Source organism: Syngnathoides biaculeatus, chromosome 11, assembly GCF_019802595.1.
Source record: "Syngnathoides biaculeatus isolate LvHL_M chromosome 11, ASM1980259v1, whole genome shotgun sequence".
NCBI classification, from domain to species: Eukaryota; Metazoa; Chordata; class Actinopteri; order Syngnathiformes; family Syngnathidae; genus Syngnathoides; species Syngnathoides biaculeatus.
Genome location: NC_084650.1, coordinates 13,829,470 through 13,846,908, shown reverse-complemented (window position 1 = coordinate 13,846,908; position 17,439 = coordinate 13,829,470). Strand labels below are relative to the sequence as shown.

The 17,439-nt window shown below is 48.5% G+C and overlaps 1 protein-coding gene and 1 long non-coding RNA gene across 2 annotated transcripts in view; both read left to right on the top strand.

Moving 5' to 3' along the window:
• Positions 1-1,119: 1,119 nt before the first annotated feature.
• On the top strand, positions 1,120-2,226 carry mid1ip1l (MID1 interacting protein 1, like). The gene is made up of 2 exons (XM_061834748.1): positions 1,120-1,277; positions 1,444-2,226. The coding sequence occupies exon 2, from the start codon at positions 1,489-1,491 to the stop codon at positions 1,996-1,998; it is 510 nt and encodes a 169-aa protein (XP_061690732.1). The 5' UTR covers positions 1,120-1,277; positions 1,444-1,488; the 3' UTR covers positions 1,999-2,226.
• Positions 2,227-3,116: 890 nt separating this feature from the next.
• The window catches only part of LOC133508563 (uncharacterized), an 18,138-nt gene continuing 3,815 nt past the window's right edge, over positions 3,117-17,439 (top strand). Inside the window, exons 1-2 of the long non-coding RNA XR_009797094.1 lie at positions 3,117-3,162; positions 3,258-3,420. This is a non-coding gene — a long non-coding RNA (uncharacterized LOC133508563). The remainder of the gene's footprint in view (positions 3,163-3,257; positions 3,421-17,439) is intronic.

Genomic DNA, 17,439 nt, shown 5'->3' with positions numbered 1-17,439 from the left:
TGAATAGACAACAAAACACGTCGTGGGTGGGTCACCTGCTTGCGCCGTGCACATTTCCGTTATTTCCATGTTCTTTCGGCGGCGTGGGAATTCGCAACAAACCGCGTTGTGGGTCAGCTGGTCCGGCCGCGCCCAATGTTATTTCCGGGTTTTGTCGGGGGGCGTTCGAGTACCTATTTTCGTTCGAAAACAGATGCAAAAAATAATCTCGAAATTTTCGTTCGAGAACCAAGGCTTTACTGTATTTATTTTGATAGGATAAGACTCCAGCACTCCCGCAACCTTCATGAGGATAAGCGGCTCAGTTAATTGATGGTTTACTGTTTACTTTGTTTACCGTTGAGCTAAATGATTTTTTAAAATAGTTTTCAATTACAGTTTAAGAAAAAAAACTAATGTAATAGAGTATATGATAAATGCTTACATTAAATTTAAATCATTTAGCAAATAAAAGTCCAACAGTCATGAATCGCACACTTGGAAGACGTATTTAAAAAAAACGAACATTTATGACGTCACGACGTCGTTGCCACGTTTGATGGCCATAATTAAAGTCGCCTGCAACCCCCCCCACGCTCTGTAATCTTTTGTGCTATTCAACACGGGGAAGGTCACACAAAAAAAGGGCTGACATTTGCTGGTAAGCGCTTTTTATTGTTATTATTATGATTATTAACAGGAATTTGAACTTTTCAAAATGTCCCAACAATGAGCGGTGCGACCGAACCACCGCCAAGTGGCGCAAGCGGCCCACGCAAGCAGCCCGCGAGACGTGACGTTTAAGCGCAACCGTGATCTCCACGCGCACCGCGTGACAAAAGAGGCACTTTGTGTTCATATTACGAATAACGTATTTTCATTTTTCGACGCCGCCGTCGCCTTTGTCGTCCCAAGAAACTTGCCCGCTAATTGCGCACACGAACGCGCTTTTTGATTGACACGCGTCAGGCGATTCGCGATTGGCCCAAAACGGATCATACGCTCCCAAGCCCCGCCTTTATCCGGCTCCCCGGGCCAATGGACTCGCTGGAAACGCGCACGTGGGCGAGGTTCCGCTTCCCACTCGGCAACCGCCGCCGGCTGTGCGCTATATAAACGGGATTCGGCCGTTTGATCGACGAGGAAATTCGTGCTTTTCCTTCGCGGCGGGTGCTTCCCGGAGCCCCCCCCAAAACACACATCCACACCCTCCCCCCCGTCCCAAAAAATAAATAAAAATAAAAGACTTGGTTATTATACCGGCGGCCTCCAAGCAAGCATTTCACCTCAAACTTCAGGTAAGCGGATGTGTTCCATCTCTGCATGTTTGCCGCAGGTAGTCAAGGTCATGGCCGCGGCGCGATAAAGCGGATTAATCTCAGTTTATCGTATGAAAGTCGTCCTTCCACGAGGGTCCCGGTTGATTATTGTGCACCTCCCTTTTTTTTTTTTTTGCGGTTCCAGCCTTAACCCGTAACCAAGAAGCCTTTCGGGACTCCTCCAGCCGTCATGATGCAGATCAGCAGCGACGCCGGCGGCAACAAGCACTCCCTCATCAACGTCATGCACCGCTTCATGGCGGCGGCCAACAACATGGACGAGACCATCATGGTGCCGAGCCTGCTGCGGGACATGCCGCTGGAGGAGCAGGCGGCCGGGCGGATCGAACCCAATAACAACAACAACAACAACCACCTCCACGAGGACGCCAGCAAGCAGCAGCGGGACATGTACGAGCACTACCTGCTCCTCAAGTCCATCAAGAACGACATGGAGTGGGGCCTCCTCAAGCGGGAGCTGAGCACCGGCGCCAGCTTCCTGGAGATGGCCGTCAAGCAGCAGGAGGAGCACAAGGCCGCGAGCGGGGCGCCGGACCCGGACGACAACGCCGACCTGGAGCGCCAGTTCCACTTCCACCTGCGCGGACTCTTTGGGGTTCTGTCCAAGCTCACCCTGCAGGCGGACCACCTCACCAACCGGTACAAGCGGGAGATCGGAGGCGGAAACTTCATCAGATAGAAGCCCCGCAGCCCCTTTCTTCGTTGGTTCGTTCGTGCGTCGTCTTTGCGCTTATTTCCTCCCCCGACCCGGTGGGCTCGGCGTCCCTTGGGGAAGTCCTCTTCGGAACCGGTGACGCCTGTCGCACGTCGTTTTGTGTGCTTGGTGGAGGTTGAAGCCCGGCGACTCCTTTTTGTTTTTGTGCCCACTTTTGCGCGAATAAAAGATTCTGACTGTGTAGGAGTAAAACTGAATGCTGGTTATTCTGTCCCTCCTTTTTCCCCCCTCTTCTAATTTTTAATTTAAATATTTTGATGCAGATTTAATGGAAGGGCTCTCTTTTTTTTTTTTTTTTTTTTTGCTCGTAACATGGTGTGCCTTGACTCTTGGCCCTCTTATTTTCACTTCCTGTCGGCTAAACTGCTCAAAAAAACGTTGACCATTATATTACGGCTCATCTTTTTGTCAAGTTTTATTTTATATTGTGCGAATAAATAATTGCAATTAAACATTTTTTAAATTCTGAAAGTAAGTCGTTTTTATTTTGAAGACCTAGCGGTACATGGGCTCCCTCTTTATTGAAATTAAAATGTTAGTGTCTTTATGAAATACACCTTTAAAAAAAAAAAAACTCCCTCTGCCTTTTTATTAACACAAACCTAGTTCACTCCTAATTTTAGTCATATTGGTGCTTTTAATATGACTGAAGTATTTGTAGGCGGAAGTTGGTGTAAAAATGCTAATAAAGCACTTTATGAGACCCAAGGGAAGGGTGTGATACATGGGCAGGTACAGAACCTTGGTGGGGTGCTCATCAGGGATTTAGTGAGGATTTAAGGACCAGAAAAGATTCATCTTAATTTAGCACGCTAATTTAACTCAACCAGGAAGTGGACGCAGTTGAGCTATTCATTAGGTACACCTGCGCAATGTTCAACTCAAATACAAATCCAGGCTGTTTAAAAAAAAACTTTTTTATTTTGAAAGTAGATTAGTGCCACCAGGATTTGAATTTGAAACGTAAAGTGATTAAAAAAAAAAAGTTCAATAGTTGCTACAATGGACGTCACCGATTGACGATCTTAAGCTCCGCCCCCTTAGTTTACGTGGCCATCTCACACGCTTTCAAAATGGCGACTGAACAGAACAGGTTTGAAGTTGATTCTGTTTATTCCACATATTGCGGTAAGTTTTTTTTTTTTTTTGGGGGGGGGGGACAATTGCGTCGGACTTGTCCAAGAGAGTTCTACAACAGAAAGGTCTCAACTATTTCACGCTAGGATACGTACACAGAATTTAAGATTTTGGACTGAGCGGGACGCGATGTCGGAGTTGCTGCGAAATGTTGGTGGTGGATACAAAAAAAGTTTTGACGCCTCACAAACTTCATATTGAAAGTTAAAAGGATTAAATAGTGGACTCGTACTGCGCATGTGAAGCAGGGTGAGTACTTTTTTTACGAATGTGAAGCAGGGTGAGTACTTTTTACTTGGAATGAAAACATGTAATATCATTGTAGTCTTTATAATTGAGTGGGGTTTATTCATTTGACCCTGTGCTCTTGTCTTAAAAGTCCATTTATTCCAAGAAATAATGTATCTTTATTCATGTATTTATGCCAGTGAGGCACAATGACAGACAACAACAAAAAAATCATCTATTAGATGGCAGGAAATACAAACAGTAATTTATCTATTTTTGGTGACGTTTACTTTTGTTGGTGTGCTGTGGGATTTTTCAATTGTAAAATATGTGCCTTGGCTCTATAAAGGTCGGAAATCACTGGTGTAAAGGACTGATAATAATTCAAACTCAGAGAAGATACTTCTCCCTCACTTAGATTTCAACATACAACCTTGTGTTCGTTGATATTGTCCACATTTAGTTGTACGTGCGGTCTTTCGCGAGCCGTAATCCGTCGTAGACGCTTCGTCAACTGTGCTTTAGGCTTTGGAAAATGAATCAAGCGGGCCACTTGTAAGCTAGTAGGATAGCTTCTTCCCCAGGGGCATCTGAGGGCCATTTCCTTCGTAACATTAACTTTTCCAAGCGCACGCTATTGACAACCGGCAATGCTTGTGGGACAATGTGGCGAGGGGGGGGGGGGGGGTGTCAAGTCAGGGGAGAAAACAACGCGGCTATCTTAATTGGCTATTATTGTACGAGCGATTGACGGGTCGGAAAGATCCGTTGTCTCACGTCATCGCCGCAGGTCAGAACCGAACAGCCAGCCAATCGCAGTCACGCTTTCTTAGTCAGGTGACGTCACACACTAAGAAAGCGTAACTGGATTAACTAAGAAAGGGTAGCGTAACTGCGATTGGCTGGCTGTTCGGTTCTGACCTGAAGTAACCCTGCCTGGCGGCACAGACGGTTGAATTTCCGACAGTGAATCGCAGCCGGTTGAATTGTTAACGTTGAAAAGTTGCACTGAAACACAACTTTTGAAAATGTGATCACTTTGGATTTCAGATTCAAATCTTGGTGTCACTATAATCTACTTCCGTACTTTTTGCTGAAGTTGGATAATTATGGAGTAAATAATGCGATAGTGGATTTTTTTTACTTTTCACTTTTGGATAATTACACATGCCCAGTCAAGTCAACTTGACCCAGGAGCATTATTGTGGTCACCGACAAGCGAATGCAACACAAGGGTTAATATTTGCAGTTGGTGTACTAAAATAAAATAAAAGCTCTCAGACGTCATTAGCATCATCTTTAATTTGAGGGCTAATGAGCCTATTTGCCTTTTTAAGTGCTTTTGAGCACACGAATATTCATAACGCATGGCCTCAGAATATTAATGCTTTCACACCTATTCAAAGAACTCGAGTCGAATGTTGATTTTTGTTTTTTTTTTTTTTTTTTTTTTCAAAGCGCCTTGATCCAACAATCGGGATCGTCATAAAGACTCGAGTGCAGCGACGCGTCAGCGACGATAGCGCTTTCGTTCGGCGCGGCAATAAATTGGATTATAAAATGGCGTCCGCGTGGAGGTCCGAACACATTTTAGTGACTGTTGAGGGCGGTCTGACATTCGGCGCGGGTCAATCAGTCACCGGCGTCTGGCGCTTTGTCGGCGTCAAAACAAAGTCCTTGCGCGGTCAGCAACGAAACGTGACTCATCAAAGTGATATAATAGTACAGTCCGATCCGAGCGTCTTATTGCATCACGGGCGGCCCGAGGCGCTCCCTTAGCAACAGCTTCAGCCAATCCTCTCGCTTGGTCTAACGTCTCCTAAAGGCCGAGAACGACGGCTGTCCGATGAAGGGCGTCCGGGAAATGAGGGCGAACGGACTCTCGGACTGCCGGTCTTTCTCTTCCTGCTGTGCGCGACTGAGCGCCTGGCAAAATGGCCCCCTCGTTCAGCTAAACTGGGTCAACCAGACTCGGGGCAGGTGGTCCGGCAAGTCACAAGAACAGAAACACAGTTATGCTAACCGGAGACGTTAACAGTTCAAGGGTAGTAACTTTGCGTGAAAAATCCCAGTGTTTTTACTGCATATTTTATATCCACCCATCCATTATCCGAGCCGCTTATCCTCACAAGGGACACCGGTGCGGAGTCTATCCCAGCTGTCTCCGAGCACCACACACCACGCCCCAGTCATTCCCCGAGAATGCACATTAATCCAGAAGCATGTCCAGACAAAACAGGCCTCCTCTGCGCACGAGGTTCCGGCGCTCGTGTTCCGGGAAACCCGTGAGCCGAGCCGCCGAACGCGACGGCAGGGGCGGAGCGGAGTTGCCTGTTTCCTCGCGTCGGCGCGTCAAAGTCGCAGCGGACGCCGCTGTGACCGTGTCGCAACGTGACTGGCGGCCCGCATTGAGCTGAGCGAACGCACGCTTGGCAGGCCATGTCAGCGTCTGGTGCCCCTTTCCACACCGGCGGCCGGCAAATGGAAAACTTAGCGGGGTTAGCGAGGTGGTTAGACTACGATTTAAGGCTATGCCCAATGGGGAGCTAGCTAGCTAGCCACACAGATGGAAAAAATCCATGCAAGCCTCTAGAATATTGCACAGCTGCAAGAACATCGGCGCATAATCCGACAGACGCAGCAATTTAGATTTACAGAACTGCTCTGATTTTTCTTTGCGAGCTCAGAACTTGGAATCCTTCCCTGTGTGCTCAAAGGCATTCCCTTGAAAGAGAGGATAAGTGACGCCGGGGAGTCTACTGTTCATCCTCACGGGCCCAAACACTCCCATGTGACAGCCGAGGACAAATTTGGTCACACTCTTTGGCGCAAGAGACACACGAAAGCATGACAACATGTGGGCCATGTCACTGGAGGACGAGGTCTTTCTCGAAATCTTGTAGAAAGAGTTCTACAAAGATGGACAAACTAGCTCGGTTGCGCAGAGCGCAGGTAACCACCCTCCACACTCGAAAGCAGGATCTACCAGCTCCACCGGGCGACTTCACAGGACAGGATCTCTTCAAGTCTCAGCGCAAACAAGCGCGAGAACTCGCCAATGAGTTCTGGGCCCGCCGGTGGGAGAAGTTTCTCGGCACTCTTCAACCGAGGCTCAAATGGGTTACGGCGCACCGAAAACCGGAGACGGGAGACATGGTGCTTCCGAAGGAACGAGTGGCCGATGGGTTTCCCAAGCAGCGATGGGAAGGGTTCGGAAGACGGAGGTCAGGAGAAACCACGTCTGGACACTGTCAGGACATTCCTCCGACCTGTGTCCGAGGTCATCCTACTTCTTCCCAAAGAGAACTAAAGGATCATTAGCAAGTCGAGGAGTGACATTTGCGCAAAGTCCGGCGGGGAGTGTTCTGCCCTGCAAGACGGACAAGCCGAAAGAAAAACAAGAAGAAGAAGCTGTTTGTCTGACTACTTGTACCAAAAGAAAATAATAATGGCGGAGAGCAGCCGCGCATTTGCAATTTGGGGCAGAGGACTCCCCCCCCCCCCCCCCGCTGAACAGAGGAAGGACGGAGAGAAGCGACGGCAACAGGAAGTTGGCGGACATGCCGTGAAAAAGGCACTCACATTCCGAGAACTTTATCTGACGTTAGCATCACAAACTTGAAAATATTTAGTTGCGATTTTATGTAAGAGGCTAACACATAGTAGCGCATAACTGAAGTGGAACGGATTTCGTTGAAGATTTTCAAAATCTTCGGCGACCGTAAATCCGAAAAATGGGATGAGGGTTTTGCTCACCGGTGCTCAGGACTGGAGAAGACTTCCGTGTAAGGGTTTCTTGATGTATGTTCGCGTACTTTTCATACGATACTGCTTGTAATCCATCGACAAAACGTTACATAGCCCAACAAGCTAGCGCCAACGCTCGTGATTGTGTGTAAACATGCTGGCGTTCTGAGGTGCCAGGTCCACCTGTGTGGAGTTTGCATGTTCTCCCCGTCCCTGCGTGGGTTTTCTCCGGGCACTCCGGTTTCCTCCCATATTCCAAAAACACTCAACATTAATTGGACACTCTAAATTGCTCCTAGGTGAGATTGCAAGCGTGGCTGTTTGTCTATGTATGCCCTGCGATCGGCCGGCGACCAGTTCAGGGTGTACCCGGCCTCCTGCCTGTTGACAGCTGGGGTAAGCTCCGGCGCTCCCCACGACCCTCGTGAGGATAAGCGGCAAATCAAAACGGATGGGTGGATCCTGTGGAGGCCTCGGCAGTTTGTTTGAGAAAATTCGTGAACGACGGCGTCATGGAGACCAAGGAACTCAGTGACGTCAATCGACGAATCGACTTCGACTCGACTTCCATCAGATAATTGACAACTACAAAAATGTATTTGGTCGTTCATTTTGTCAACACCGCAAAACTGCGCCGCACCGACGTGGCAGGATTAATGACTCTAGTCAAGACGGGTCAGTCTGCGCACGTGGGAGATAAACCTCAACGATGTTGTAAATGGAGATTGAAATCTTTGGAGCGCTCAAGTTCACACCCACAGTCTCTTTGTATTTATCAACCCCCGCGGTCGCTTTGGTAACGGGCTGTACTTCTAAAGTCAACACCCCCTTTATGTGTTTTAATATCCAAACACATGCAGCAGATCAACCGACATCGCTTTGCAGTTTTTCCAGAGGTAGTCCACAGTCCAGTGTTAGGTCGTACTGGTGCAGGCACAAATGGTCTCATTGCACGGGGGGCGGGGGGGGGGGGGGGGGGAACGTCCCATTGTGCGCCGGCGGGGCCTCACAATACGGCGCCTTGTACCGCCGCCGTAGCGAAGGCCGGCGCTGACGTGGTTTTACGTCCTCTCTGGGCGCACCGCAGAAGCGCTTACCAGACAATTCTCCAGAAAGTCCCACGCAGACACAAGAAAGGCTCGATTCTAATGGACCAACTGACAAAAATGAATTTCTTGCGCTAAAGATATTAGATACAGAATTTAACGACGCCCGTGTATTGTAAAACACACTTCAGGGTAAACAAGGAAGTGTCTTGCTTGTTGGACGTCCAAGGCCATCGTGAAGGCGCAGCGCCCTTCGCAGGATCTTCTCAGTCACTGCACCGCGATGGGGCTGGACTAGAACGACGAAAAGCAACAATAAATTCTAACGGAATCTGCGAGTTGCAACATAGTCCTCAAGTTCTGGGCAAGGCCGCCCCTGGCCAGCACTGCTGACAATCTACATTTTTGCCACTCCGATTGTAGTTTGCTAGATTTATTCTGCATGGTTTGAGTATCTGGCAACCAGCTCAGGGTGTTCCCCGGCTCCTGCCCGTTGACAGCTGAGATAGGCTACGGCGCGCCCCGTGACCCTTGTGAGGATACGCGTTAAAGAAAATGGACGGATGGTTTGAGTGATCATCAGAGATGTCTGCGTTCGAACTTGATGGGGACGTCGAAGGTCGCGAGGGATCCGATGCCGGTTTTTGGTTTTGGGTGTTTACACGCGACGATTCTTCCAGATTCTGTGAATGTTCAGACGATGTTATGGACGCGTAGTTGATCAAATCCGTGCATTCCTCGGAATTATACATTGTGAAACGTATTTTCTGACGTAGGCATTCACAAAGTGTAGAACCTCACCTCACAACCGAGCCTTTCGGGGTTGGTCCTTTACGGAAGCGTATTGCTGCCACACACACACACGAAAAAAAAAAGGTCGCTATCACATTACAACGTGATATGTTTCACATTATAATGTGGTTAATTACACGTTACAATGTGAATTGTTTCACAGAATAATCTGGATTCGTTCACATAATAACGTCAAAAATAATAAATAAATAAATTTCACCACTCTTTACCCCAACCCCAAAAGACAATTTTATATATGTGAAACATTGTAATGTGTAATTAACCACATTATAATGTGAAACATATCACGTTATAATGTGGTAGCGACCTTTTTTTTTGTTGTTGTTTTTTGGTGTGGCAGCAATACGCTTCCGTACTCCTTTTATAAGCAATCAATATGCAATATTTGAGTGATTGAAAACAATTTGCAAATATGTGTATTTTTTTTTTTTTAATTCACGCTTGACACACTTTCCCAACTTCATTGGAATTGGGTCTCGTGGACCCAGCCACGTGTCGGGATGCGCGTCTTGAAATCCACCCGGGAACAGGCAAAGTCGGAAACTGGCACTCAGTAGGAATTGGACCTCGGCACGTTGGCGGCGCTGAGAACGCCGAACGCGAATGTGGATCGCGCAGCAGCTGCAGAATGCCGGAACATTGTGTCCTCCTCCAGTCCCAACAGCACGGGTCCCGCTCAGTCCAATTTTGTACTCCGTCTCGGACCGGCTGGTATGCGCAAGGTTTTTGCTTGGATGGGCGGAATTTGTGGTTTTGGCCTTGTAAATCTCTCCCATTGCTGCGGGAAGACAAGGAGGTCTTTTAGCTGGTTTCCGCGTGTTGTTGCCGTCGTTTTCACATTTGTCAAAAGCGGAGCCCGCATCACCTGATCCTCGTCGTCCAATCGCCTCGCATCTGTATGCACGCTGGACGCGGGACATTTGAGGAATGAACGTACGTAAGAGCTCGGGCGGGCGTGGCGCCCTCGCAGCCCGGCGGAGAGACGGACGGTCACGGGGAAACACTTTGGATTCGTCTCCAGCGACTGCTCTGTTCTTCTTACTTTTCTTTCTTTTTTGCAGCGCGCTTAAATACGTCGTCAGAGCAACGTCGCAAAAATCACCGCAGGACAAAGGCCTTCTCTCCGAGGCAGCTCGCTGCGGACTTGAATCTAATCCGCGGCGAACAATAGCGCGACTTGGTGTCGGCGTGCGGGTGCGTGAGTGGGCATGCCCGTGAATGCCGAGGTCTGTTTTGGCCCGGGAGTTCTTTGATGAGCCGCGCCCATTTTGAGTTTGCTGCGTGAGTCGACAGTTCCGGGGTTAGGGTTCCCGCATGCGGCCAAAATCTCTTGAACATGGGAGTTCCTCGGGAGGGGGGAAATTTTGAGATGTTTAGAATGCAGTAAAGCCACGCCGAAATAGGGTATTATTAGTACTTTGCTGTCAAGGAAGTATATTGATACATCAACTCAGCTGAGAGAAAAGCTTCATTTGTTGGGGGCGGGGCTAGACTTTTTCTTGGGCTGTTCGGGGGCGGAGCTAGGTTGAGCCTGGGTCGTTCGTGGGAGACGTTATTAGAGCGTCTTTCGTTAGCTTGTGAAGGTTAGCTTGTTGTAAGATGAATTTATGATAAATGGAGTATAGCCCGGGCGGCACAGTGGCTCAGATGGTAAAACTTTAACGTCACAGTTCTGAGGATCCGAGTTTGATCCCGGCCCCGCCTGTGTGGAATTTGCACGTTCTCCCCCGTGACTGCGAGGGGTTTCTCCGGCCACTGCGGTTTCCTCCCACATCCCAAAAACATGCGACGTTCATTGGAGACTCTAAATTGCCCGTAGGTATGATTGTGAGTGCGTCTGTTTGTCTCCACGTGCCCTGCGATTGGCCGGCAACCGGTTCAGGGTGTACCCCGCCTCCCGCTGGAGGATAGCTGGGATAGGCTCCAGCCCTCCCTGCCACCCTTGTGAGGATAAGCGGCTAAGACAATGGAAAATGTTCACTGACTCAGCTTCACTCCTCTGAGCTCATCAGTACGGCACTAACATCAGTAATTTTTCACAGATGCTAGAGAATGATTGTAACATCTGCCGACATTTGGGGAGTCGCTCAAGCAAATGCGATCTCCGAGCCTTTGGAGATCCCGAGGCCTCGTCCCGCACGGCACCAACGAGGGACTCGCCTAAGTGTGTTTTTCGTGCAAGGTCATGGCGCCCCGTTGTAGCGGAAAAGGGGCGGCGCCGGGATGGGGGAGGGTGGGGGGTACAAGAAATCACATCGTGTTATTTTGCGTGTGATATATTTGGAGGCGTTAACGTCATTCGTCACAAACAGCAAGCGATCCGGCACCGTGAGATGCGCTGACGGGGCACAAACGCGAGTCGTTAATCGCGAGGCTGACACGTTTGCGTCGCCTTAATGCTCACGGAGAGCAAACGTCAAGTTCACGACGCTTTTCAGTAGGGGGGCGGGAAAAAAAAAAGAAATTGCATTTCCATTCCATCTTTTGTTGTCGCTATCTTAACATTCCCCTGAGAGGACTGTTTTGAGAGCGAGAGAGAGAAAAAAAGAAAGAAAGAAAGAAAGAAAGAGGCCGATTGAGCAGGCAGGACTTCCCCTATTTCCTTTTCTTCCTCGTTTTTCTTTTCTTTTTTTTTCTTGAGAGCCGGTTATTACATAAGCGAGCCTGAGCGCCGTTAGCAGATGTCCGCTGTGAACCCAGCACGCCGGAACAGGCGCACGCGCACATTTAATGCGGAGCGGCCATTAGCTTGTCGAACGGGATAATGCAACAGATGGCCATTTCTTTCTGACGCGCGTTTAATATTTCACGCAGAGCGCCGATTCCGCCTCGGAAATCACGTGTACTGTATTAGTACACGTGCGGGCTGAGAAGCTGGAGAGGGGAAAAACAAAAAACAAAAACAAAACAATTTTCACTTTACCTCACGTCAGCCTTGCTAAATCTGCAAGTGGATCAATAATCCATCCATTTTCTTTTTGCCGCTTATCCTCACAAGGGTCACGGGGAGTACCGGAGCCTATCGCGGCTGTCAACGGGCAGGAGGCGGGGTTACACCCTGAACTGGTTGCCGGCCAATCGCAGGGCACATAGAGACAAACGGCCGCACTCGCAATCACGCCTAGGGGCAATTTAGTGTCCAATTAATAGTCATCGGTTATATTATAAAAAAATAATAATACTTCCCAAATTCTAACTGATCTTACGAGCGCAACTGTACACATCAGCAATCATACCGCAATAAAAATCGCAAAAAAAAAGAAAAAGGTTGGATTCGACTGAGGCACTCCCAATCACACCTTGGGGCAATTTAGTCTGTCCAATTAATGCTGTCGCTGGTAAAGCGTTGGCCTCACAGTTCTGAGGTCACGGGTTGGATCCCAGACCCGTCTGTGTGCAGTCTGCATGTTCCCGTCGTGCCTGTGTGGGTTTTCTCCGGGTACTCTGCTTTCCTCCCGCATCCCAAAAACATGCAACATTAATTGGAGACACTAAATTGCCCCTAGGTGTGATTGTGAGTGCGGCTGTTTTGTCACCATGTGCCCTGCGATTGGCTGGCGACCAGTTCAGGGTGTACCCCGCCTCCTTGCCCATTGACGGTTTTGGTCCCTCAGACTGCAATTTGGTTTATCTGCTAATTTATCGAAAAAACTAACGACACATTTTAATCCCAGACGGTAATTCATAATGACATTATGATCATAGCGACTTTGATCGTGTAATTATATGGCTACAATGTGTACACAGCGGTTTTAAAGGTACGTGGGTCAGCAGTATTTATGTACATACGGTACTTACCGTTTACTGCACTGGTGTCAAACTCAAGGCCCGGGGGCCAGCTCTGGCCCGCCGCATGGTTTTATGTGGCCCGCGAAGCCAAATCTCGAGTGTCAATTTCCGCGATTCTTGTAAAAACCTGTACCAAAATTTCAAATTGTCATACATCATAAATGATAAAGTTGAGATATTACAAGCATATTTGCGTTACCAAACGTGAATCGTTGGAAAAAACACATCAGCCTTGACTTCTGATTCCAAAACCGGTTCATAAATTGATGATGCAAATATGATGAGATGACAAAATATTTTTGTTTCAAAGTCACAACGGCCCTCGGAGGGAAAAATGAGTTTGACCCCGCCTGGCTTACTGTACCCGACTTCACCAGAAGAACTTTGGGGTGGGCGGCACGATTCCGAAAACCAAACAAAACGTGCTAAAGCCCACTTTCACGTTCTAATGGTTCGATCGTGTAATTTCTTCGGTCAACTCATTAAATTGATAAATTTTAGTGATACTGAAAACGAGATTTTTTTTTTTTTTTTTTTTTACAATAAATATTTTATTCGTCATTAATAAAAAGACTTTGTTCTTTGAAGAGCATAATTGGGAATAAACGAAGCCTCGAGAGTTGACATTTGACCTCCAGCGCATGTACAGTATGCTCAACCTTTTGTGCGCCCGCTGAAGAACGATGGGGGAGGGGACGGGGTGGGGGGTGGGGGGGGCACGACAGGGCGGCGTCGCCCTCCTCGCCCTCTCTGCATGTCAGTCGTTCAGTAGGTCTTGCACAGACTTGCCCTCCTTTCTCAGCCAATGGCGCAGCGGCCGGCTCGCGGCGGGCCGCCAATGAGCGGGCGGGCCCGGCGGGGGCTCGGTGGGGAGGCGCGGGCCGCCGCATGATGTAATCGGGCCTCGCTTTGCAGGACGGGCCGGGGAGCCGGCCCGAATCGCGCCGAGGCGCCGAAAGTCTAAAGAAAGAAGAGACTCGCCGCCACGCTGCCAGTGCAATTGCGAGCGCGGGTTTGCGCGCGAGATCTTATGAGCCTCATTTGTGGTGGGCAAAAAAAGAAAAAGGAATCATAAGTGTAAATATGAACATTTTATTGTTGCCAGTGAAAAGCTGGCAGCGCGTTATCAGCGGTGGCAGATAAAGACGTGCGCGAACTCCAGTAACCTCTCGGGTGAGGGGAGGACGTGCTCGCGTTTTACAAAGTGCTGAGAAGCATCTGCGCCCCCCCCCCCCCCCCCCCCCCGTCGAGGGGGCCCGTCGAGGGGGCTCGACGGCCGCGTCGCCCCCGAGTCGTACGCGGAAATATCTCAGCGTCACGCTCGGCCGGGGATGTGTGGCCGAGCTTTTATCGGCCACTGCGAACTTGTCACATTTTTTTAAAATATCACTTTGTGTCGTATTCGGAATCTGGGAATTGTTCACTGAGAAATGGACTTTAAAAACCCGATTTTAGCAGGTGCTGAAGTCGTATTGGAATTTAAGAATGCGGGGGAAAAAAATTGTTTTTAGGCAAATTAGAAAAACGTATAATTTTTCGAACCAAAATACAGCAGGGCGGCACGGTGGAACAGCTGGTAAACTGTTGGCCACCAGTTTTGAGGACCCGGGTTCTCTAAATTGCCCCTAGGTGTGATTGTGAGTGCGACTATTTGTCTCAAGGTGCCCTGCGATTGTCTGGCGACCAGTTCAGGGCATACCTCGCTTGACAGCTGGGATATGGTCAAGCACAGCCCACAACCCTTGTGAGGATAAGCGGCTAAGAAAATGGCTGGATTGGAGACTCTAAATTGCCCCGAGGTGTGATTATGAATGCAACTGTTGTCTGTCTCCGTGTGCCCTGCGATTGGCTGGCAACCAGTTCCCCGCCTCCTGCCTGTTGACAGCTGGGATAGGATCCAGCGCTCTTGTGACCCTTGTGAGGATAAGCGGCTCAGCCAATGGATGGATGATAGAGGAGCTGAATGGTTTAATTAGCATTGTGTCGTCTCCATTCATGGTGGTTTGGGTGAAAATTACTTTTTTGATCCCAACAATCAAAACTCGAGCCCTCCTCGCGACCCATGTGAGGATAAGCGGGTTGGAAACTGCTGGCAAATTAATTTATCCATTGCAGGCCTTTCAGACCGTGTTCAGTTTTATGGGATTCTGGCTCATTTGTCACTTTTACTCCTCTGCCAAACTAATCCTCCATCCATTTTCTTCACCGCTTATCCTCACAAGGGTCCGAGGAGTGCCGCAGCCTATCCCGGCCGTCAACGGGCAGGAAGCGCGGTACACCCTGGACTGGTTGCCAGCCAATCGCAGGCCACATGGAGACAGACGACCAATCGCACTCACAATCACACCTACGGGCAATTTAGAGGGTCCAATTAATGTTGTTCCGGAGAACACGCAAACTCCACACTGAAGTGGTCCAGTTTCCTTCGGATTTTCACGCGGAGAAGCCAAAGTGTGCTAGCGAAGTCGTCCGTACGTCTTCACGTGTCCTTCCCGTGTTGTATTTCCATAATTACAAATGTTCTCGTGTCCTGTACGGGTTTCTGGCACCAATATTTGCGTCACGCCGCCCTGCCAAACCGATAAACGAATCTTCAAAGGCCCTCCGTGATATTTGCCGACAAGAAATAAGATTCATAGCTTACATGGCACACATACATACGGTGGAGTATGTATGTATGTATTTTTTTTGTTTTGAATTTATCATCAGAAAGATTGACAGGGCCTTAATTAACTGGTATGTCCAACCTGGTTCATGCACGGAAACGCATTACTGTGTTAAACCGTGTTACCAAACTGATCAATATCGCTTGAAATCATTTTTTGAAAGATGGAAAAAAGCAGACCGGGCAACCCAAATGATGGATTTCATCAGCGTGGCTCAACCTCTCGCGGCTCAGCCGCTCGTCAGGCAACTCGAAGCGAATTTGCAACATCTCGACATGATGCAACCTCCAGCCCGGATGCGACCATCTGCTTTGTCTTTTTCTTTTTTTTTTTTTTCCTTCCCACAACAAGAATGTATATTTTCCTTCATTTCTAAAAAGCCATCGCGCTACTTTCAGATCTACGTGCGTACATTGTAATTACATTATAATTACATTGTAATTATGAAGTGGTAGTAGTAACTGCTGTGAACGATTGAAAATAATCTTCAGTATATAAAAAAAGGATTTCTACCACATGGAGGGAGAAAGAGGAACTGATAGAGGTGGGGGGGGGGATTGGGGGGGGTGGGAAAGCTTTGCCATTGGCCCTCTCTAGTGGACAAATCAAGCAAAACAGGATTTGCTGCAATTTTGCACTTCCCCATTTTGTTTCGAGACGCTTTCTCGGAACTGCGAGGCAGACGTGCTGATAACCGCTACGCTGCCGTTCGTGTCGCTTTTATATTTTATTTACAATCGGGCGGCACGGTGGTTCAGCTGGAAAGCGTCGGCCTCACACTTCTGAAGTTCTGGGTTTGATCCCGGACACGCGTGTGTGGAGTTTGCATGTTCTCCCCGTGCCTGCGTGGCTTTTCTCGGGGTACTCCGGTTTCCTCCCACATCCCAAAAACAGGCAACATCATTTGGACGCTCTAAATTGCCCGTAGGTGTGATTGTGAGTGCGGCTGTTTTGTCTCCACGTGCCCTGCGATTTGGCTGGCGACCACTTCAGGGTGCCCCCGTCCTCGTGCCTGTTGACAGCTGGGATAGGCTCCAGCGCTCCCCGCGACCCTCGTGAGGATAAGCGGAAAAGAAAATGGATGGATGGATGATCTACAATCGAGTGGCACGGTGGATTAGCTGGAAAGCGTCAGCCTCACAGGTTCTGAGGACCCGGGTTCGATCCCGGCCCCCGCCTGTGTGGAGTTTGCATGTTCTCCCCGTGCCTGCGTGGGTTTTCTCCGGGCACTCCGGTTTCCTCCCACATCTCAAAAAACATACACCATTAATTGGACACTCTAAATTGCCCCTAGGTGTGATTGTGAGTGCGACAGGCCGTTTGTCTCTTTTGCCCTATGATTGGCTGGCGACCAGTTCAGGGTGTCCCCCGCCTCCTGCCCGTTGACAGCTGGGATAAGCTCCAGTGACTCTCCGCAACCCTCGTGAGGATAAGCGACTAAGAAAATGGATGGATGGATGGATGATTTACAATCATGCTTTATTCTCGATTTCTTATAAAAAGAATCAAATGAAAGTCTCTTGCAACCGCTGACGCTCTCCTCACGCTTTTTTTTTGTTTCCCCCCTTTTTCTTCAAATCAACGCCACTTTCTTAACATTTCTTAAATATCTTTTTTTCATTTTTATTAAGTTTGTGATTCCAAACCAAAATTTCATTGATTGTCAACACAAAAAAAAAAAAAAAAAAAATCAAAATCCATGATAGCACCAGTACAATAAAACTGTACTTTCGCTCGCTCTCAAAATACTGTCGTCAAAGCGGGTTCGGGGCCAATAAAGGGATCCTAATAAGTACTCGAAGCACCGACCATACAAAGCAACTATCATACATAGACGAGAGGTCAAATATATTAAGGAACATTAAATAAAGCACAACAAATTGAGGTGTCCAGAGACGCGAAGGACGCGGCCGCACGTGTCCGCTGCTGAAAAGTTTAAAAAAAAAAAAAAAAAAAAAGAGAGAGAGAGATTCTGTGGG